Below are 23,930 nucleotides of genomic sequence, written 5' to 3'. Positions count from 1 at the left end.
TTCTCCAGTCCAGTACACACACAAACCTAAGTGAGCCCCCTTCCTTCTGCAACCATCACTGAAAACCTCTGAACAGAGATGGACCGTACACCAGACCTGGGTCAAATACATCATTGCTTTGGATTCAAATACTTTACTGCACTTGTCAGGTGTATCCACTATGAAATGCTCTCAAAAAAGTGTAAACCTCACATTCAGGTCCTCTCGGTTGGCTCAACTGCACCAGGGTGGAGCTTGCTACCGTTCGGCTAGAAAACAGCACCAATGCACCTCTTACACAGCTCAATGGGAACAGACCGCAATAAAGCCCCTCCCCTCTCAGTCTTAAACCCGGTGCCTTGGCCCCACCCGTTTCTCCTTAACATCATTCAAACATGGTCAGTCATGAAATGCAGATTTCTGCCCAGAGGAGACATCTGCCCGGGTCTGAGCTACATTAGTTATTTAGCTGACGCTTTTATCCAAAGCGACTTACAGTTGGCGATGTGGCCACTTGACTGGACTAAGCAGGGGCAAAAGCAACTTAGCTACTACTAGACAACAGGCTGCCGAACTACAGTTATCCTGGAGAAGACTGACAGACGGTATGTTTTGGTAAGAACAGAACCAAAACCTTCCCCCATTCGTACTCAGAACCAGGCTTAGCAGTAGTGGTTATATAGCTCAAACAGGGTAACCAGTAACTGGCACCGGCACCATACCAACCCAGATAACTGCGCTGCGAAAGTCCTTGGACAGACAGCAACGGGACAGCCAACCAAGTCCAACCACAGTGGTTGAATAAGTCGGAGAGAGTGGCCACATCGCCAAGAAATAACAGTCAATCAAGAAACATCAACAGCGGTGGCTCTCACTGTAATCAGTAGTGTATTTCGGTTTGGACACAACCTCCCCCCCGACTCCCAGCGTCTTCACCTAAACGCTGCACTCTTAGTCCTCCGAAGATTGAGAGGGCCCCTGCGATGGGGTCAAACTTGCTCCTGCGCAAGGGAAGGGAACTCTCCAGAACCCTCTTCAGACGGCAAGATGACCACTGCTCAAAACTTCATCCACACAGCCGACCTGGGTCAAATACGTCATCGTTTTGGATTCAAATACTTTTCTGTGCTCAACTGATCTTGCCTGGTGCAACTGAGCCAACCAAGAGGAGCAGAAGTTGGGGGCTTGCAGTTTGTTTTTGTTTTTTTTTGGGTTTTTTTTCCCCCCCCCCAGAGTATTTCATAGGTTCCAATACACCAGACAAGCTCAGTAAAGCCCAGAAAAGTATTTTGACGCAAAAGAATTATACATTTGAGCCAGGTAGGCCAAATGAAACATCTGCAGAAAGCGTACCGGCAAACTAAATCCTGCATTCAGTTCAGTTTGTGATATCCAAAACGGTCGTCATGACAGTCTACACCTACGAGGCGCTGTCTGACAGTACAAGTCTGCTCCCACACAGAAAGAATTTGCTAGCCCTATTTCTCTTCACTGGAGTTTTAGCAGGCACTCTTCTCCAGTGAGATCAGGGATCACAGAAAGAAGAAATTCCCCAAAGGGGGAGCGTATACTCTCAGGGAGGAAAGGTGGAATTGCAGGTATGCTGATATTCAGCGCCTACAGAAGTCACTTTTCAGTAAATGGTAGAAGCATGCAAGCCTCTGGGAAAGGTGAAATAGCTGGTTTCAGCTCCGCAGTATCGTTAAAAAAAGGAACCGGTCTATGTTTTGCTGGTTGAGGTTTTGTGCTTTGAATTACACATGCGATAAACTAGAACATTTAGGGTTTTTCCATCTGTTACTTTAATACATTTCACTCATAGGTCGGCAGTGTGGCACAATGCACAGGGAACTATCCAGGCTGTGGGTCTGATTCTCAGCTGAAGCACTGTGGTCCGAGCCTTGAGAAAGCCACTTGAACGGAACCTAATCATAATTATAATAATTTGTTATTTAGCTGACGTTTATCCAAAGCGACTCACAGCTGATTTGACTAAGCAGGGGACAATCCCCCCTGGAGCAATGCAGGGTTAAGGGCCTTGCTCAAGGGCCCAACAGCTGTGCGGATCTTATCGTGGCTACACCTGTGCTTGAACTACCAACCTTCCAGGTCCTAGTCATGTACCTTACCCACTAGGCTACAGGCTGCCCCAGAACCTGAATTGCTTCAGTAAATGTTGAAACAGACTAAAAGACTAAACTAAATGAAAAATACAGCAGACCTATAAAGACAGGCTGTGTGCGACAAAATGTTATTTTTAGCTAAATCACGGAACAGATGCAATACTGATCCGATCGTCAATTTGCTTTCCTATTGGGTGGCAGGGGGGGCTTAGGAACAGTAGAAGTAGAAGAACAGGAGAAGTATGAAGACTGTGTGCAAAAAATATTCAGCAGAATTCTATTGTATTGTATTGTATTGTATTCTCATGTAACCTTGCTGCTACCGAATTGTCACACTGAATAAAGACGAGCTGTGGAAAACCGTGACTGGCAGGTGAGGTATCCAATCAAGCAGTGCCCTGACCTGCCCTCCCCTCCCCCAAGCAACACTGTCATCATACCACACTGCTATTAAGCATCACCAAGACAACCAGACGTCAGATCTATATCCTATATGTTCTGCTCGCATTCCCCACCAATCACAGTCACCAAACAGCCAGATCAGCCAATCAAAGGCCACTTCACTGGAGGCCAGACGGTAATAGATCAGGAGTGTGGCGAAAATAAGGGCAGGCCAACTGAGAGGCAATACTTATGGTTCAACCTAATCCCCAAATAACATCTCCCTTTTTCATCCGTTCCCTGCCAATATCCTAGAGACTCTACGGTTGAGCTTCCCTACCCCCAATAAAGCCTAGCAGCCCAGATCGAGACATTTCAGAAACTGAGGCTGAAAACAGAAGTCCCAAAGAGTTTGCATTATCTCAACGACTCATTCAGGAAGGCACTGGGTTTTGGGGAGGGGGGACATCAGCCGACCTGATTGGTTAATGGCAGGGCGGTGTGGCAAGAGGGGATGGGGGTTAACTACTTCCCCTTCCCTGGCCCGCCTCAGGTGTGGAGCTGCGTGAGCAGGGCGCGCACCTCGGGCGTGAGCGGTTTGGTGGCCTGGGCAGCGTCGGCAACGGCCCTACGGTACAGGCCCTTTCTCTTCTTGTCGAAGCGGGACGAGAAACTGTCGAGGAAGCGGGAGACCTGCGCCAGGGCGAGGACGGAGGTGGTGGGCGACCCGAACCACGACACCCGCGCCTCCGGCCCCGCCGGGAGGCCCTTGCCTTTGCGGCTCACGGTGACGGCCAGCACACGAGCCGGCCACCAGGGGAAGCCGCAAATCTTTCCCCAGACGATGTCCCCCACCCGCACAGCCCCGCCGTCCGGGGCTACGGACTTAGAGACGGATTTGGAGAAGGCCGAGGCCTTCGGGGATCTACTGGGCCTTCCGCCCTGTCTGGAGGAAGAGGAGGAGGATGACGATGTGGTACCGGGGATTGGGGGAGGGCGCAGGAGAACAGGACGCAAGGAGACAAAGGTCTCGCTGGAGCTACACTCAGAATTTGAGGACCTAAGGTCCTCTGCGCTATCGACACTACAAACAGAGGCATTCGAGGAGGCAGGTCGGCCGGGGTCAACGGTCGTGTAAACAGACAGGCTGACCGGCCTACCCCTCCGTGTCTCCCGCTTCCCCTCCCGGCCCCCCTGCTCCCCCGGCTCCGCCTTCAGGCCTCCCTGCACCTCCCCTATCGTGACCTGGGGGTCGGTTTCTATTACCGGACAAGGCAGGGGTTGGGTTTGGGGACTGCTGGGCTGGGTCTTGGGTTCGAGCTCTCTAGCGCAGCCCTGTTTCTCAGTGGCAATGGCGGGGTCAGGGTTGCCCAGGGAGCAGGAGGAGAAGGAGGAGCAGGTGGAGGAGGAGGTGCAGGGCAGGGCAGGGTTGGGCAAGCTCGCACAACCACCCGCCTCTGCCGTGGGGAGGCCCGACGGGTTCTTTCCGTTACGGTACCTTTGGGGCTTGATGCGGATCCGGGACGGGAGAGGGGCGGAGGCGGCCAGACGGCCCACGCTGCCCCCGGTGATCCGGTGCAGCCGGCGCGTGAAGTGGACCTTCTGATGGGCGTCCTGCAGGGCGGCGGCCCTCGTCCTGGCCTTGGCGTCAGCGACCGCCACGACCACGGTGTCCCGCTGCCGCCGCTGGGCCTTGGCCAGCTTCAGGACCTCGCGGGCCTTGGTGTGGTCCACGTTCTTGCTCTGCAGCACCTTCTTGGCGTTACTGGTGGGCGGGGGCGCCGGCGCCCCCCTGGGCACTCTGTTCCCTCCCCCTCCGCCCTTCACCTGTCCCGACAAAGAAGAGGAAGAGGAGGAGGAGGAGGACGAGGAGGAGTTCCGGACCGCTGGGGGCTGCCGTTTGGGCCCCTCGGCGCTGCGGGACCTCTCCTCGGATCGGGGCCGTTTTCCGCCGCTGGACGCCGCACTCTCGCCTCGCCGGCGCTTGGCCTCCTCCCCGCCCCGGCCCGAGGGGCAGTCCGAGCCGGGACCCCTCCTGAGCTCCCTCTTGTCGCCGGTCGCCACGGCGCCCTTGCACTTGTCGCAGAGCACCTGGCGCGGCCGCAGCCGGATGGCGCTCATGATGGACGTGGGCTCCTCCCGGTAGAGCCGCCTCTTGGGCCTCTTGATCTTCCGGGGAGGGGGCTGAGGTATGGATTGGCTGTAGGTGTCCCTGATAAACAAAGGTGGGGGGTACGGGGCGCCCTCCTGGAACAAGGGAGGGGGTTTCGTAGTCCACGAGTTTGGGGTAGGGGTAGGGGTAGGGGTAGGGGTAGGGGTAGGGGCAGGGTTGGGGGCGGGGGTTGCATGGGTTTTGGAAGATTCTTTGGGAGGACTGTCTGTAGAATCCCCAACCCCCTCCCCGTCCTTCCCCACGCCGAGTGGGAATGGTTCGGGCTTTAGCTGCATAGATTCCGGCCTATCCCTGTCCAGTCTCCTGGGAAACACCGTGACTGGGATTCCGTAGGGTCCAAACCTGCAGAAGAGACAGAGAAACAGGAAGAAAGGTCATTTTTTTTTAAATAAAAGCACAGGTGCAAAATCCAGGTTCACAAAGTCCTCCCCAGTATTTTGTTCCAAAAACCTGGATTTGCTAATTAGCACAATTCTTCAGCCGGGTTTTAGAACCAATTTGTGAACTCAAATTTTACTTTTACTTTCTGACCCCCGGACTTTCCACCACTGACTGCAACAGACAAACCTGCGCCTCAAAAAATTGTTTCTTTGTTCGTCTCCCTTTCAAAGACAAGTTGCAAGTCAGTCTGGAGACTGTTGTGGTTTAAATCGCCCGTGCGGTGAATGAGATCACACGAAGAGTGCGATCTGCTCCACTTTCTCACACATGAAAGGCCATCGCAACAGGCTCACCCAGCATACATGTCTCAGGCAGAAAAGAACCACAGCACAGACAGCAGGGGTCGGCGGTGAACGAGATGAATGCGCCCTGAGATCAAAGACAGCCGTGCCATCAAACACAGATTCACAGCAGGTTACCAAATATGCCCTGAAAAACCGAGGATTGGTCTTCTGTTTACTTTAGACCAATGGCTGCATTCCGCCTTTCTGCCAATGACTAAACCTTCTTGTAACAAAAAGGTCAAAACGGTCCCCCTCTCTTCAATCTCTGGAAAATGAATAACCCATGGCACACGATGCCCGCCTTCAGGTTCAACAACATTCATTTCAGCCTCGACTAAAGTGGCTTTCCACCGTAATCGGTATCGTCTTGTGGCTTGCACACAGCCCCCGCCCCTACTTCACCAAAACTGTTAGTCCTCCAAAATTGAGAATGAGGCCTCCCGACGTAATCGGTCTGCTCCTTACTCCTTTAACCATCTGCGGAAACGAAAGCGGGGAATGGAACATTCCGGAACCCTCTTCGGATTTTGGATCACAGGCGTGCGAAGAGGGGGTGACGTGCCGACAGCTGGAGACAGACTGTGCATAACACCCAGAGCCCGGCCCGGCCCGGCCCGGCCCAGCCCAGCCCCCATACGCGCGCGCGTCACCCCTCAGAATGTGAATGCTTGCTTAAGGGAGGAATGTGTGGCATGTGCTCGGGCCAACTCCACACTCCCTGTGTGTGTTCCTCGTCCCTGGTTACGGTTAAGCACTTTGTTGTGTGCCGCACTGGACAATAGTGCCTGTAGTGTCCGTGGTGGACGCCATGTCGGTTTCTTTCCTCAATCTCAATACCACTATCTACATGACCCTATGTGGACACCAATCATCACCAGGGAGCATGTACCTCACTTACTTGTCACAAGTACTACAGCCCAAATCATGGCAAGAACAATGATACCCTATATCACCAATCAAAGATGGCACACTACGCCAAAAAATCACAGACCCTTCCACAGTTTCCACACTGAACTGCCAAAGCCCTCATGACAGTAGCCATCTTCCACAGATAGCCAAACAATTCAAAGAGAACAGCAAGGCAAGAATCACCTAAAAATCCTCAGCTCCAGACACGTTTGCACCATTTCAATCCTTCTTGTAAACGCCACATTTGAGCCCCAGTAACACATAGGCATATATCACCAATAGGTGAAGGCCTACATTTGAAATGAGTGTTAAAGTAAACATTGGCTCTAACAACACTGTGCTTTGTTCAAACAGAATGGGGGTACAGACATAAAGCACGGCCAGCTCTCATAGGCCTACATGAAGCGTTTACACCAGCCTGCAGCAGCAAGCAGGCCGTAAGGATGAGCGGACTGTGCGGGAGGAAATTCCTGAGCTGGGAGCTCAATCAGCTTGATCTGCACTGCAGCCTCAGGCCGTGAGCCGCTCGAGGGCTTGGCCCGACTCTAACCGCATTACCGAACGCTCCCAATCCCCGCAGAGTCGCAGGGAATGCGGATTCTGACGGGGCCCGACCTCAATCACAGAGACAGAAGCGGGCCGCGGCCCTGCACCTCCTGAAGTGAAGCTGGAGGCCTCTGTGTGGCCCGTGGAGGAGGGGGGGTGGGGGGCTCACTGTTTTAGGGGGGCATGTGAGGACTAACGCTGCAACCCGAAAGCGTGTGGCACCAGAAGCCCAGCCACCAGCAGCCGCCAGAGCAACGGCAAAACCGCAGCAGAAATTCTACATCAAACCTCGCCCCTTCCCCGCTTCAAAAACCCAGTCCAGTTCCATTTGCTGATAAAATAACAGCTGCTCTGCTCCTTTTTTCAGGACCTCGAAGGCGGAAAAACAGGCGGGCGTTCTGCTACATTTGGCTTTTCCCCCGTAACTCCACCACGGCACAGCGCTGCCCCGTCACACTGCACGCCGGCGGGCCATGAATATTCCTTTTGATTTTCAGGCCCCGAAATACACCGACATCCCCGGTACCTGTTAGCGGCTCCCTGGCAGCTGCGATGCGCGCTGCAGAAACGCGTGAAAACGCCGCCGCTCGGAGCCGGAGAGCGCTTTCACATCACAGCCGTCACACCCGCCCCATTCGCGCTGCTGTACACCTCGCTCAAGGGCACAGCTGCCGGGTTTAAGTTGGCAACAGCCCCCCGTTTAACAACCTGGCTCCCTAACCTCTGCTCGAGCTCAGCCCACAGGAGAGCTTAATGATTAAACCTGCACGTGCAAGCCTACTCCTTCGGGGGCAGGACAATCCTGTCTTTACCCTGTAAACACAAATACAAGTGATATTCTGAAATAAACAAAATTGTCAGTGACCAAAACATCTAGTGCACTCCTTTCCTGGAGAAAAATAAAAAATAAAAAAAAATACAGGATTTAGGTTTGCCATTCTTTGAATAGGCCAGATTCCATAAGCAATAAATGTTATATCTGCATAAACAATTAGTGAACCATTATTTAACCAGGCAAAAGTGACTGGAAATTTTCATTTACAACACTGACTTAAGTGCAGGAGCGAAAGGCATGTATCAAAACTCAATAACAATTCATACAAAAGGTGCTTTAAATGTCAGTAAATATAGTACATTGTCAAGGATAAAAACACGGGACATAGAATGAAATCACACTGAATCATTACACACACAGCACGGTAGGCAACAGCAGTAACAAAGACATGAGGAGCTAGCAGGTGCATTGTTCAGTGAATGACTTCTGTAATAGCCTTCTACAGGAGCATACGGGTGTACCGACACTGGGAGAGTTTGAGAACAGCTTGCATGGTATTGCAGTGCTGGGCAGCAGAAAACTGAAAGGAATTATGACCACAGGTCACTCACCAGACTGCGCTTTCACAGAAAACTATGCAGAGAAATACCTAAGATGCACTGCAGTTCCCAGGAGAGAGAAATGCATTCATCTTTATTTTTCTCTAGCGCTAGAAACCAATAAATGTCAAATAGTACAAACCGGGAAGGGTAACGGAGCATAGCTTGCTGAGGCGGGGGGGGGGGGGGGGGGGGAATAGAGAAAGAGGATAATCTCCAAAATCATAAGAAAATTCAATTCGGAACGGCAACAATCCTTCTCCAACACGTCTATTAGGTAATTTCACGATTCTTACAAATCTCACTAATTCCCTCCAACCACGTTAGTGCAGGTTTAATATGGCGGTTCTGAGACAGTAGCTGGTCATCGCATTTCCCTCTTCCTCATTGCTTTCCTCCCACAAAGCGACTTACATCCAAAGTGATTTACAGTTGATTCGACTAAGTAGGAGACAACCCTCCCCCGGAGCGAAGGGCCTTGCTCAAGGGCCAAACAGCGGTGCAGACTTTATTGCGACTACACCGGGGATCAACGTTTCTCAGGAAACAAGCAAGGAAAGGCTCTCCTCCCAACAGTGCGGTGGGGCGGTCTGTCCATCTTAACCCAGGCAAAGCGCACAGTCGCACCCATACGCATACAAAGCTGTCTGAAAGTCTGATGGCAAATAAATGAAAAATAAACAATAAACAGTTATTTAAAGACAGGATTTTTGCAGGACGTGGCAGAAGTAGGACCTTTGACATCGATGAGGTGAATCCGAGGTGATACCATTTCCATTACAAATGGATATGCAAACGCGCTTCAAAAGATGCTGACCGAATGTAAAAAGGAAGCTTCAGAAAACTGCCTTTTTCAGTAGCTTATTCCAGCACTTTCTATGGCACCGGTGCCCATTCCCAGAATGTTAATATCCTTCTCAGCACTCGCTGAGTAACGCTCACGGCTCAGGTACTTACCGTTTTCGGGATGAAAGCATCCGCTAAATGGGTTTAATGTGATGTAACATAATAATGTCTTGTTTAAAGTGATCCATTATCACCTACTGCAAGCCCCAGACCATCCTTAAGAGTTTAGCTTTTTTTTTTTTATAAACGCTCACTTCCTAGCATGAACCATCAATGATGAATAAACAAGATCACTACAAATCTGGGAGTAAGAGCCAAGAACATGGCCAAATTCTTTACTTTGTGGATGAAGAAGAAGCAGATATACTATATTACCCCACGGGGGGTAATGTGTCCTGTGCATTTGACCCATACTAGTTACTTAGGAGCAGTGAGCAGCCACAGTGCAGTATCCGGGGAGCAATGCAGGGTTAAGGGCTTCGCTCAAGGGCCCAACAGCGGTGTAGATCGTATCGTGGCTACACCGGGGCTTGAACCCCCAACCTTCCAGGTCCCAGTCATGCAACTCCCCGGTGTAGCTCCGGGGGGGGGGGGGGGGGGATTGCTTAGTCTACTCAACTGTAAGTCGCTTTGGATAAAAGCGTCAGCTGAATCACATGTAATGTAACTCAGCCGCTATGCTACGTAGCTGCGAGTAAGAGCCAGGGACACGGTCAAACACTTCACTTCCTGCCTGTTCAGAGGTTTACATCGTCTGACATCACAGTTAACTGCCGCTCTCAGCGGCCAGCCTCTGCTCTCGGCCATTCAGCTCCATTCAGCTCCATTCAGTCGTGTTTGTATGGGGCTCTTTACAAAGGGCATTGTCCCTGAGCAGCTTAACAGGGATCCCGGCCTGAATCTCCCAAGGGCAAACCAAGGGTGCCGTCCGCCAGGATCCATTTCCTGTGGAGCTTTTTTATTTTAGACTGAAGGAACGTGTAAACTCTAAAGGGAAGATGGTTGCCTTGAAAATTCGGGATTATGACCGCACAATGGTTGCAGAATTGAAAAGACCTTGTTCTTCTGCATTACCCGACCGTGACCCGTCTAACCCATTTCGATTTGTGATAACGGATTTCTAAACACACCTTGCCAGCCAGCGGAGGATGGGCTGCCCCTATGTAGTCGGGTTCTTCCTGAGATATCGACCCACTCCCACTAGGGAGTCTTTCACCTCCTGGTGTTTGCGATTTCAGGGTTTCAGGTCTGGGGTTTGACCTTCTGCATCTCTGTCAAACATCTTTGTGACAGACTTCTGTAAAAAGTGCAGCACAAATGAAATTGAATTGAATGGAATCGAGCAGAATTCACTGCAGTAGCTTTGCCAGGCACACACGCATTGAGAATAATTCCTCTCATTACAGCGATTAAGTGTTGATGTCAGTTTTTCTGCAGCCTTTGAGTGATACTCCAAACACGGTGAACGAGCGACTCAACAGCGATACATCGGGTGGTTTTAAGTGCAAGCGATCCAATCCATCCCGGCGTGCCGGCGTACGTCAAACTCCCACCCGCCACTCCGGGGCGGTCGAGCTAATACACCCTCAGGAGAGCGCGCGGTTTCGGGTTTTTAAAACGAGCGCGGCGTATTTTCGCCAGCGGAGGGCTTGTGGAGAGTGTCCGTGGGAGGAGGAGGAGGAGAGGAGGAGGAGGAGGAGAGAAAAAGCGACAGCTGGCTGGAGAGAGGGAACAATGAGTGGAGGGGGGGAGGGGGCAAACAGGCCAACAGCTGGAGAGTTTTCTTTTCAAATTCATTTGCAGATTAGCTGAGGCGGGGGTGGGGGTGGGGGGGGGTGGGCACGGCAACAATATCCACCCTTCACCTGGCAGCCTGCACGAGCAGCCCTGTTACCAGACTGCTGTGTTCACTGGGCGAAAGACACGCTGACCTTTCATCGGCACTATAATTAATACCATAATGGCACAAAACACCATCCGCTCGGCAGGATTCGACCCGGCAACCTCCCGGAACCTTCCACTGAACAATGCACCGCACCCACCTCCCACTGTGCAAATGGAAGTGGGCGTATACCTACTCGTGCCTTTAAAAAGGGCAATCAGGGATAGATTTTCAACTGGGATGACACCAGTTTGGGACACCAGACTGGGTCTTCAACAGCGTTTAAAAGACTCAAAGGGTTGCTGCTTCAATTCTCTTGTTCGTAGTGCAGTGCTAGAGTACCCGTATGCATTTTGTTTAGTAACCGAAGATATATACGATAATTATTTAAATATTGTATTAAAAATCTAAAAAATCGAAGTTGTGTTTGTATGTTGAGCCAATATCCGATTTCCGTAAGTAAAATTTCATGGAGCGATCCAGGTGCCCGATTGAGTCAATCATGTCAGGATTTCGGCGACACTGAAATAGACCAGACATTACTGCTGTACAGTCAAGCATTTCCAGCTCCTGGATTTCCTAACCTCTAATTCAGATGAAGTCTGCAGTGTGGCACGACAGCCATTTTGGCTCAACACATGACAAGGAAGCTGGCTGTAATGACTGTCAGGCCCATCATTATATGGGTCAATGACATGACGTGCAAATTTCTGTGTCCGAGTGCATTATTTCCATGTAAAATAATTAGATAAATTCATGACATATATCACGTCCTTCTATAAAACATATTTAGTCTGAATACATATTGAGTACATTCAAATCATTTTTTCATGTTTTGGCATCTCAAACCCCCAAAATGTCAGGTGGCACAACTGTCCGAGCAAAGGTACAGACTAAGAAAACTATTACAAATTGTATTTTAATGATAATAATTTCAAAATAAAATGCTATGGCATGATTTGCAAATATGCATTACATCCATTTTTTGAACAAACTTAAAAAAAAAACCTTTTTAGAAGCTTTATTCGTCATTGACCCATAAGTGTTATAATGTTAGCTAAACATCCACAGCAGGAGGGCCCACAGGATTATTGGGGACCCCAGTCACCCAAACTATGGGCTGTTTCAGTTGTTACCATCTGGCAAGCAGTACTGCAGTATTAAGGCCCAAACCAACAGGGTCTGACACAGCTTTTTCCACTAGGCTATTAGAATTATGAACAACTGAACTGGACATATTATCTGCACTTCTATCCCTTTTGCACATATTATTATCTGTCTTACTATTATTTTCATCCAACTGCAATGTTGCAGAGCCAGAACTCTTTTCATACTTGTATAAATGGATGTAACGGTTAACCTCGAACTCAAACTAAACGGATCACACCAGACAAATGGATGATTCTGACAATAGATAGACCACAACATCTAAAATCCTTTGGTAATGCTATTAGCCAAATAATCTAATATCTTAAAATTAAAATCAAATTAGTCCTATGCTCGCTTTACACCAGGTGTATGTGAATCTGGCCCTCAAATCCAAATCCGGTCCTGGTTTTATTTTCTGCTGGTAATTAGTGTTACTGATCGGTCAGACTGGCTTCACACCTGACTCCCAGGTAAAGGGAGGGTGGAAAACCAGCAGTTCTCAGCCCTCGAGGACCGTGATATGAGGAACAGGGCCTTACACTGTAATGGTACCACTTGATTACAATTTCTGTTCCTCAAGATCACCGTCCAAATCTTGACGGAAGTGAGCAGAACCAAAAATCTGTAGGGGAATTTCAGTTCCAAATTATGGCGTTTAAAAATAAATCACTTTTAGCCAACTGCTTTCTCCGTCTCCATCTGCTTGCATGCATAGTGAACAAGAACAGCAATGAATGCGTTCAGGCAACCCACACAGAGCCCTATCAGAATGTGCTGGAAACAAGGAACAGGTTTGGCTTCACTTTCCTGAAATGGACAGTGATAATGCAAAACACCACACGATAGCATGCAGGTCTGGCTTAGGTAGACAGGTTACTGAGTCAATGTAACCTGCTTTTTAGCCAATAAAGACACCATTTAGAAATAGTTCTGTGACAAAGCGACAGCAGACCTTCATCATTGCCGCCCGCTCGAGATCATTACTAAACAAAGTGACTTTTACACAGGCCTTCACACAGCTCGTTGTGACATTAAGGGAGCTCTGACACAACCCAGCCCGAGATGAGATGCTTATGCTGCGGCAGATTAAGGGAAATGATGAGTGACAGGAAAGCATGACTACGGTAACCAAGGGAAAGAGACAATTAAGATTTTCCCAGTTATCTAAGAACAAATAAAATATGCATGTAATTTATAATATCCTTCCACCATTAGACAAGTTATTAAAAAATAATTTTCTAATAATTTAGCAGCAATGAACATGTCTGATTTAGGCCTACCATTGGGCTAAAAAATTGTGCGAACCATACACTATTACTGGTAAGCATTGCTGTATGACTGAATTGCTGTGAACACAACAGAATAAAGATGATAAATATATCAGCCTTATCACTGGTATGAATCACTCTTTCATCCTCACTAGAGATACCCAGCAGTGAAAATTACACATGGAGACAAAGACCCACGCCAAAAGGGTCATGACCCAATCACTGCCTCCCTCTTATTTTAGGGCTGCCAAACCCTGGTCCTGGAGATCCTGTAGGCATTCACTTCAAACCGAACAAAGCACACCTCATTCAACAGCTAGAGCAGGGCTGCCCAACCCTGTTCCTAAAGAACAACCATCCTGTAGGTTCACTCCAACCCTAACAAAGTACACCTCATTCAACAGCTAGAGTAGGGCTGCCCAACCTTGTTCCTGGAAATCTACCATCCTGTAGGCTTTCACTCCAACCCTAACAGAGCGCACCTCATTCAACAGCAAGAGTAGGGCTGTCCAATCCTGTTCCTGGAAATCTACCATCCTGTAGGTTTCCATTCTAACCCTAACAAAGCACACCTCATTCAACAGCTAGAGCAGGGCAACCCAACTCTGTTCCTCGAGATCTACCATCCTGTAGGTTTTCACTCCAACCCTAACAAAGCACACCTCATTCAACAGCTAGAGCAGGGCACCCCAACCCTCCTCCTGGAGATCTACCTTCCTGTAGCCTCTTCTATGTTCACACTAACCCCAACAAAGCACACCTAATTGAACAGCTAGAGATCTTGATTAACTGCTAAAAAGTAGAATCAGGTGTGCCAAACAAGGCCTGAAATTAAAACCTCCGGATCTCGTGGAACAGGGTTGGGCGACCCTCGCCAAGTAAGAACATACAGCCCATTCTGTACACAGTGTACAAATCACCTTTAGCGTCCTTTATAGAAACCACAAATAGCTGTGTGAACAGATGCACTGCGCGTGCATAAATTTGTCCTCGTCTAAGCACCGTCCAAATGTTAAACACTGCCCAGACTACGCGCTGTCCGGTCACGGCAAGGGACGCAGAAAAATGTGCAAGCTCACGCTGACTCTCAAACGTAAAGAGAGACAGAGCCGAACAACCAGAGGCCATTTTGCAGTGAAATACTCAAGATGCACTTCCATTCTGCTTTCTTCTTAAATAACAACTAATTCGGTAGCACTCAAAGTTTGCTAAAATTGGCAGTTGAAAATTATCTCTTTTTATTTTATTTTTTTATACTTTGTCCCTGTATACTCCCCTCTTATTATTATTTTTTTACAGAATTTTTCCAATTTTCTCCAAATCCAGACTGTGCAATATCCCCTGTCAGCTGTTGCGACACTTTCCTTCCTTCAATTATCCATCGCTAGCACGAGGGTAATTTGACCCCTGCATATCCTAGTTACTTAACAACCTTGCTCCTACACTGGGGCTTGAACCACCAACCTTCAGGGGCCTAGTCACATACCTTAGCCACAATGCTAAAGGCTGCCCACAATGTGTATGTCACAGATCCAGAGGGCAGAGTTTCCTGTGCAGCTGACGCAGTCAGACTACAGACGAGGGGAGGGGAAACTCTGCTAACCGTAGCCCAGCCTCCCTGGTGTGTCGGCCTCCTGTTAACCGCGCGTCACCCGGTGATCCGGCCAATCACCGCTGGCACGGCCGCAGCTAGGGTTCGATTCCCCGTTTCCACCGGGTTGTAAGGGCCGTTACCGTGTAAATAAAGCAACCTCTCTGCTACTGTGTCAGCCCTGCCCATCTCCACCGTTATCACTGTATTTACACATTTCATATGCAGAAGAACCTGAGAGAGAGTCACAGTTACAGACTGAACAGTCAGTTATCAATCAATGACAATGGTAGCATGTGGAACTACATCTTATAGATATCAATTTGCCTAAAAATGAAATAATTAAAGTGAAACAAGCCACTATTACAGGTAGCGAGGCACACCAAGTACTACTAATGTGGGGGAATCATGACCGTATATTATGTTAAAAAGCATTTGGGGAAAAAAATCCAATGTCTCATGAGTGATGCCAAAGATAGTATGATACAAAAAGTTAGACTGACGGTTGAGAATGCAAAAAGTAGGCATAAAATCTGGTTGGGAAGTGGTAAAAGACAAAAAATAATATTGCAATATCATACTGATTACAGTTAGTATGATTATTTCAGATTTAAATTTAAAAATGGAATGAGAGCAGAGACTGAAAAGGTTAGCTTGTTTGTGAACCTGAGGAATACAGAGTACTGAACAGTGAACACTGCATGTGCCTATTCACATAGAGGACCTAATAAAACACCTAATTCTGGAAAGAACACACCGTCCTCACACGTTTTTTTTCTTGTTTTTTTTACTTGCCGCTCAAGCACAACAGCTCCGTGTTAAACTCCAAATGGGATCCTCCACAAACCACCACTTATTCCCCGGGCAGTGTGACCGGTAAGAGGCCGAGAGCGGAGGTGTTGGCAGGGGATGAGGTCCTTGTCAAGAGGCCCCCCTGTCGTGGCTCTCTCCTCCTTACCGCAGGAAGAGGGGAAAAGACCAGAGCATTACGACCACAGGCTACAGAACCAGAACCCAAATATCACTGGGCTCATTCCATTCACTTATTTTTCACCTCTTTTGTCTTGTCCTGGCTCCTTTTCCTGTTCCTGGCTCTACCCATTTGGAGAGGCGAGAAGAAGTGAAGAAGGGGAAATCCTTCAATTAGGCGAATCCTTGCTACTTTAAGCGTTCGCTCGGAGACGCGTTAGTTAGACGCGGTGGATGGGGAGAGGTGGGGCCACAGGTCGATTGTTTATACGTCACGCCTTCTGAAAAACTACTTCCACAAAGGAAGTGCTAATGTTTCCTTGCTCGAAGGAAAGTTCAGTGGTTTTTCTCATAGCACCTAGAAGGAACATTTAAGGGGTTGGAATGTCCTTAAAGATGGCGGACCTTGATCGATTTCTAGGTCAAAAGCAAAGAAAATAAAAAATTGGATTGGAATGAGGCCACTGGCCACAGAAAACCCAGAAACTTTCCACAAATTCACCATGGGGGGGGGGGGGGGGGGTGGCTGGGTATCAAGTATGATTGACAGCTGGAGTCAGCATTCTGGAAAAGTTGTTCCAGCTTCACTTGCCAGCTCAAGAGGCAACATTTATCGAAATGTTCTTTTTTGAAGTGAGTTAACAAACTCACAACATTATTGGATCAAGTCTGCACTGTGGAGAGGAATTTGGGAAATTATGTGAACTGGGGGGGCTCCTATCTCAGCACTTAAACAATAGTGGTTTATTGCCCATATGAAACCCCTTTTTGGTTTGGAAGAGTGACACCCATAAGCTCCCTTCCCCAGCAGGGAATCTAGGTATAACAATGCGCAAAACCTTAACAGTTTCAGGTAACTACAAAAGCCTGTACTTACTTATAAATAAATAATGCTGGATCAAGATTTAAGTCTGCATACGCCTGAATTATTCTGAACTGAATTATTCTGCGACAAGTTGCTAATCTTGAGTAGTTTCTGTCCACCTACATTATTTCATACTACTACAAAAGTAAGAAAGCAAAGCACAATGAATACTAAATAAATTAAACCTTGCTATCCATCCATAGTAAGGTCACCATTACACATCCATATCATACAAACTTACACAAAGGTTTCTCAAGTTCACATAGGTGTACATGCACATTAAGCAGAGGCCAGACAGTACCCTGCTTCATCATTTCTTCAATTGTGAGCTAAAGATATTAGATAACTTTGTTAATTGGCCAGAATGTCTTGTATGACTATGTCTCATACACATAAACATATACACTCACCTATGTCCATTGCTCTTTTCAATTGTGCTTTTTGACAGCCAATGTCATGTGTAAATGCTACCAACCCATTCAAAAACAGATAGCCATGGGTTGTGTTAATAGGAGAAGCCACAAACAATGCTAAAGAGTCATATTTTAAGTGCATGTGTGAAAGTAGCTTAGGTTTTATAGGTAGTAAATGGCCATCAGGTCATCCTGACAACCCCTGGCCCACAGGTTTCTGTTCAGTTAGCAAAAATCTTGTAAAGAGCAAGATTACAGTTGATATTTACATAGTTACCCAGAAGGGGACCAAATGGCATCAGGTTGCAATGTTACACCCGTGTGTTGAAATCATGGCACATTTGTGATGTGCAGGCATTACCAATCGCAAGAGCTACACACAAAGTGCACTTATTCGCCCACATTCCCGTGAACAGGGGCAGTTCAGTGTCACTACTTCACGAACCAACGACAGCAGAAGGGAACAGGGTTTCAAAGGAATGAAAACGGATGGTTCTTAAAATCTCCTTTTTGAAGAGCTGGTGACAGTTAAACATTTCAAAACACATCTTCAGAGTCACCAAGGAAACAGACTTGTTCAATCATATCCCCAAATAGGCTTGTGAGAGACAGAGAACCTCTGAGGAAATCCAGAGGTGTTGATGAGGGAATGAGACCACTAACGTTGAAAGGCGAAATCATAACGCATTAACGTCAGTAGAAAGTTATTAGGTTAAACGAAGGTACTGCAGTGACATTGTGAAGGTACCTTCATCCGCGAATTACTAACATACCAATTAACTTAAATTGCTGTCAATTACAGAACGTACGTCAACTTCACATCCATGGAATTCAAGTCAATACTTTCCACAACTGAAATTTCACCCTGCTAATTTAGTTACATATCACTTTGAACACGCAAGACGGGAAGAAAGCGTACCTTATCTTTATAGAGCACTGTTGTGCACCACACCGATAGCACAATATAACTAGTTTCTTTTTTAAATCGCATGCACTAAATCCAATAAGAAGGCTACAAGGTACACTTCAAGGTACACTTTTCAGTTCCCTCATATTTAGGGCGGGGTTTTGACGGTCGGTTTTGACATCTTTGTAAAAAAAAAAAAAAAAACAGGATATACATCCTTTATGCAGTCCTATTCACCAATTTCTGTTTAACTTTACAGGTAAAGGTAAGTTTGTGTTCCACGTTACCCCGGGATGCTGAGACGGAGGGCATTTTAAAATGTAAACAAAACAGCGTGCCATGGACACACCGAGGGAACCCTAATACGCACTGACAATGCCACTTTCACATTAAGTTAAACACGTTAAAACGCCGAGTTGACAAACAGCAACATTGCTACAGTTCCTGTCGTCGTAGCCTGTGCAAACGTTAGGTTACATGATGTTCTGCAATCTTTCTGTGCACTTTCGGTATATTTCACGTCAGATAAAGCAATTACGAGGTTCCATGGAAACAGTGACTTTATTGTATGAGCTAGTTTTATTACAACTTCGGAAAACACAAAAGCTAATGCAGAACACGTTATCTAAAACGAGCGACGAGGCGTGCTCATAATTGTGCGTTTAACCTGAGGGTTTTTACCTTTTGGAGAGGTCCATAAGAACCCCTGAGAAGATCTTCTCGCCCAGCTGAAAGGACACCACAAGTGCATCATCGATGATGTGATCCAGCGAGACTCGAACCTCAGAACCAGGACTGAGGTGGGCGATTGAGTCGGGCGGCAGCCCAGAGGTCTCTCCGCCCGTCATTGTGGGCTTTGATTCGGGCAGAGTTTCGGTGGAGTCGGCGTGAAAGATGCGCTGAGCGTACAAGTCCTCCGATTCCAACACCGGGGGTAACGGGTCCAGTTCTGTTTCATGTGGATCTGAAGAGTTGCAAGGAAAAATGTTTGTAAGGTCTCTGGTGTTACTCTCTTCATCGGTGGTTCCGAGTAGTTTCTCCCTTTCTAATACGGGCAGAGAGGTTGTGTGATCAGTGATCTCGCAGCATTTCAGTACAGCATCTTCCGTCGAACCGCTCTCCAACTCGGGAGAAGCGACATGATCTGTGGGTTTAGACTCTGGTTCCGTAACCAGCCGTGGTTTGATTAAAGCTCGGACCTCGCACACTATCTCGGTTGGTTCCGTCGTTGCATTCGATCCGTGGCTGGTAGCATACTCGACCTTAGTTTCCACCGGCTCTACTAAAGAGAGTAAGGGCGCAGCAAGCCCAGAGTCTATCCCTGGTGCAGGAGGTTTACAGTGCGAATGTAGAAAGACTACCGACGGTTCAGAAGTGGAGATGGGAGTGGGAGAAGGCTGCAAGCGGGCGATGGAGTCGCACGGACTGACCTCGTTTGCAACCTCCAGAAGAACTGGCGAAAACTCCGCGTTAAAGCTCTCACACTCACCGCGGACGGGCAGACCTCCGCGGTCTTTCGGTGTGATCTCAGCCTCCCTTTCTCTACTACCCTTCGGACAGCCGGCATCAATTTGTTCGTCCTCGGTAACAGCGACGTTAGCTTTTCCCGCGGCTTCTTGCTCCGGCCTGTCCCGTGTATCGGCGTTGACCAGTCGGCATTCCGGAGCTGCATCGTGATCCTTGGCTATGCGCATAAAGTCCATCGCCGACGCGCAATCATTCGTAGCCTCGGTCTGGAGTTTGGCCTCCGACTCGAACTCGGTTCCGTCCCCCACTGTCGTTGATGCCGCAGCAGCTCCTGGCTCCGCAGCCACGGCCGCCATTTTCTTTCCGCTTTGCAAGCGAAGGTTAGTTCCTCTGGCTGGAAATACATCGAGCCGCCCACCGTTCACCGACTTTACTTATGATTGGCTAGGGACCTGAAAACATGTAGTTGTGTGGCCAGTGGTGTGTCACTCAAACGAGGGCACAAGGACAGGTTGTTTTCAATTGGCTCTTTTTCTTAAAAAACGGGACTGTGGATGGTGACAGGGGGCGACCGTGGACAGTACCATACATTTTTGATGAAAGACGTAGCAGCTACCTGCGGTTATTAAGGTGAGGTGCCAAGGGACTCACAACTGTCTCAAACGGGACTCTCTGTATAAATGCACATACGGCTTCAGCGTCTACATAAAGCTCTGACATCAACATGTATGTGTACCTTAAGCTTTTCCGTCTATAAAGGCAGTAAAATAATAACATAAGATTCATCCCCCTAAAACCCTGCAATTCATTTAACTTTTTGGGAAAATAAGTCTCTCGTCTTAACCTCAATAACCATACAGTCTATTATGTTGAACATTCATTGAAAATAAAATGAATAATACTTTTTTAGTTTTTCCAAGTATTTTCCACTTCAAGATGTTTTTGTCACTCAAGACACTTGTATTGTGTAAAAAGTAATTAAGTAATACTTAATATAATAATTTTAAGTGGTTATATCTTGCAATTGATCCATTATGTTCTGCAAAATCCAGGTTCCAGTCAAAGCCTTCGGTCAGTGTTGTCAGACCCATCCCTAGACGTTTGGGGGCCCTAGGCGTCATCATAATAATTATAATAATAATAATAATAATAATAATAATAATAATAATAATAATAATAATAATAATTTTGAGGCCCCCTCCAAAACATTGGCACTTTCTGACCCTAGATGCCGTGCCTGATCTGCCCAGTGGGCTGGAGGTCTCTGAGTGCTGCCACAAGCAGGCTTATGATCTCATAAAGATAGAGGAGTCAAGGTCATACCTCAGGGTCAACAGCTGTAATAAGCTGATATACTGTACAGCAGATGGTGATAGAACCTCACAGTACAGTATGCAATTACCCAACTCCTATGGCAATATACAGTATGTACGTTTGCATGTAGCTTTGCAAAAGGTGATCTGTCGCTGACAAATCTAGTGCAAAATGAGTAATAATGAGCCAGGTGAGTTGATGTGATTGAAATGCTCAATATAGTTAAGAGAAAAACATTTGTACGGAACAGTGCTAACTGGACACCAGGTATACCATCACATTGGTCAAACATATACTCGAAGAAAAAGTCACATTGAAACTGTATGTTGGTGTGTCATTTCTAGATCTCATGAGCTTTTAAACTTTAAATAAATGCTTCATTAATTCATATCTTTAGTTTACCCATTCCAAGTGTAGGCTCAGTTTAGTGAAACAACAGTGTTCATTGTCTTTTAACATTGAATATTGAATTCAAGCCCATTTCATATTGTTCAGTTCCCACACAATGCTGCTATTTCAAATTAATTACATAACTCGTGTTTTGTGTCTGTTGAGAAGAATCACTGGTTTGCATTCATTTTTCAGAACAAAGTGCAATGCATAATAAACAGCCACAATTAATTGGCAAGGTGAACTACATAAGGCACATAGAATTGATATGTGCAATGCCAGATCATTCAATTAAACCCTTGCACTTCTCTCATGAAAAATGAATGAACTGTAATAACATGATTATGGTTTCTCAAGTAATCAGTTTTGATTGGAGGATGAAGAGCAAGGAAGGTCACACCCTATCGCTCTCACCTGTCTGCTCAGAGCGAGTCCTCCGTCCCTTTAATTAGCCAACGTGTGAGTGAGGCGGCAGCACAGAAATCTGAAGAGATATTAATGAGACATTTGCTGTTAAAACCCGAAGAAGCATTTCCCCAAGGTTGAGTCCCATCATAAATCCATCATTCATCCGTCATTGTGCTTTATATTCCACGGGCACGTCCAGCCCATGAAAGCTAATATCATCAATCATTAAATATTGAGATACAGTGCGCGGTAGTTTCATCACTTGCTTGGGTTGAACCGCTTTTGCAGGCCTGACTTGATAACACTGGATAAAAGACACATTTGTTCACAAAATAGCCCTGCCACTGGTGGGTGTGCAATTCAATTCAGTTCAATTTCATCTGTATAGCGGTTTTCACAGAAGACCGTCACAAAGACGCTTTACAGAGTGACAGAAGAGCAAAAAGAACAGGGCAAACACCAGGCCTGAACCCCCAAATAGCACACATATTAATGTATTAATTAATGTCCAATTTTGTCTCATCTGATACTAAAACATCACATATTTTTTTTGTTTTTTTCTTCAAACTCCATACGGGATTTAAGCTACGTTTTAATTTCATTTATGCCTTCTGTTCCCTCTTGCTACTGGCACACAGGCCAGTTTTGAGGAGTGATTTTGATAACTTCTCCCTTCGCAGCCATTGAACATAACACTTTCCAAGTCGCTTCGCCAAATCAGTTTTGTCCTTGTGCGGATGTTCAGTTTTTAGAGACACTGTGACCAAAGCCAATTTTGTGTTGCATGATGCACCTACCCTCTTCAAAATGATTTGCCCATGCCTACAAGCAATATTAATTTGATATTAATTTGATAAATATCCCGATCCGTGACTTTCTACAATATTATCTGAATTATCGCGTCTTTGTTGAAATGTGTTGGTTGACTGAATATAATTTGAGGCAACAAAATATGGAAACTGTCCAAGGAAGTGAACACTTGCTCTGGCCATTGTATAGTAAGCATCTTCGCTAAAATAATGGCTTTCACTGTAGTAGTTGATTCATAATGCATTCATAGTTGTTCATGCATTCAAGATAAGTAATACCGATAAAATTAATTTGGAGTTCTTGCTTGCTGAGAGGATACCATTTGCATGCTCTATTTTTAAGCCTGACATATAATAAGTAACAAGTAATAATATCCTGAGTCAAAAAATATTGTATATTTAAAAACATTTTGATGAGGTTTGTTCATTAATTAGCTTTTTTTCTCTCATTTAAATTTCAGGAAGGCTTGTCATCTGCAGGGCTTGTATAAGTCTGTTTTGCATAGTCTTTTGTTATTTAGCTGACTTTAGTTGCATGACCTCGATGATAATCACATAGCATTTAGTGGTTATTGGACCCACAGCAGGAGCACATTTTTATGGGGCTGTGCGATATTGTTGTTTTTTACTCTGTGGGAAGGAGCTTACCTACACGCACACAAAGGGGCAGTTACGTAGGTTTATCATCTACACACAAATGGTCATTCGAAGGCTTTTCATAATAAGGAAATTGTTTGCAGAACGGTAATAAATTGCTGTCTGTCTCTCTTGCTCTCTGTCTCTCTCTTTTCTTTTCTCTTTCTGTGGCCTGCAGGTGCATCAGGTGTTGCCATGGTCACCGGCAGGTACATGCAGGGCAGTGGGGGGGGCTGCCCCATTTGCCCCAAGTGAATGATAAAATATATATATATACATATAATATTTGCATTATTATTACTACTTTCATTTTCATTCATTCATTTTTGTCAAATATATTCAGCACAATAACTGGGTGATCTTTTTCGACAATTGGCGTGCCCTTTCTCACTTTAGGTAACTGGCCCTTTAAAGGCCTATGTCTGACTGTGAGTAACTGCGCATCGGCCACTGAAATGCATTGCAATGGAAAAAAGCTACCACAAGAGGGCACTCCAACATCACATATACGGTAATTCACTGATGATTCGTTGAGTTGCAGCGCTCGATTTCTCCGCGAACAGTGACTACATTTATTTTATCACGTATCATTGATCACTGTTGGAGGAACACATGTTGCTTGCCATAAATAGTGCCACGGCCTAAATTGATTCCACCTATTTTAATATCCTTTTCTCCATGCTGCCTATTTATATTGAACAGGTTGTTTCCGGTAAGACATTTAATTACATCGTATCTGCATGGAGGTGGATTTAATAGGCCAGTAGGGGGCAGCCTTATCTCTGGGCAAAGTAGAAAGTAATGTA

At 46.7% G+C, this 23,930-nt stretch overlaps 1 protein-coding gene across 1 annotated transcript; it reads right to left on the bottom strand.

The window, feature by feature from the left end:
* Window positions 1-1,208: 1,208 nt before the first annotated feature.
* Window positions 1,209-19,951, bottom strand: LOC133134058 (PWWP domain-containing protein 2A-like). The gene is made up of 3 exons (XM_061250445.1): window positions 18,782-19,951; window positions 3,729-4,998; window positions 1,209-3,695 (listed from the first exon to the last, which is right to left on the bottom strand). Exons 1-3 carry the CDS (start codon window positions 19,921-19,923, stop codon window positions 3,033-3,035), a joined length of 3,075 nt encoding a protein of 1,024 aa, XP_061106429.1. The 5' UTR covers window positions 19,924-19,951; the 3' UTR covers window positions 1,209-3,032.
* Between the last annotated feature and the right edge of the window lie 3,979 nt (window positions 19,952-23,930).

This window comes from Conger conger, chromosome 7 (genome assembly GCF_963514075.1).
Source record: "Conger conger chromosome 7, fConCon1.1, whole genome shotgun sequence".
Taxonomy (NCBI): Eukaryota; Metazoa; Chordata; class Actinopteri; order Anguilliformes; family Congridae; genus Conger; species Conger conger.
Note: the sequence above shows the minus strand (reverse complement) of the source record. Positions and strands in the feature narration are given on the sequence as shown.

What these genes read in the sequence shown, in the direction of transcription:
- LOC133134058 (XM_061250445.1), bottom strand. Translation starts at nt 19,923, where the DNA reads ATGGCGGCCGTGGCTGCGGAGCCAGGAGCTGCTGCGGCATCAACGACA. An exon ending in CTTATGGACCTCTCCAAAAG is followed by an intron (nt 4,999 to 18,781) that starts GTAAAAACCCTC and finishes TCTCTTCTGCAG; the next exon opens with GTTTGGACCCTACGGAATCC. An exon ending in TAATAGAAACCGACCCCCAG is followed by an intron (nt 3,696 to 3,728) that starts GTCACGATAGGG and finishes GGAGGCCTGAAG; the next exon opens with GCGGAGCCGGGGGAGCAGGG.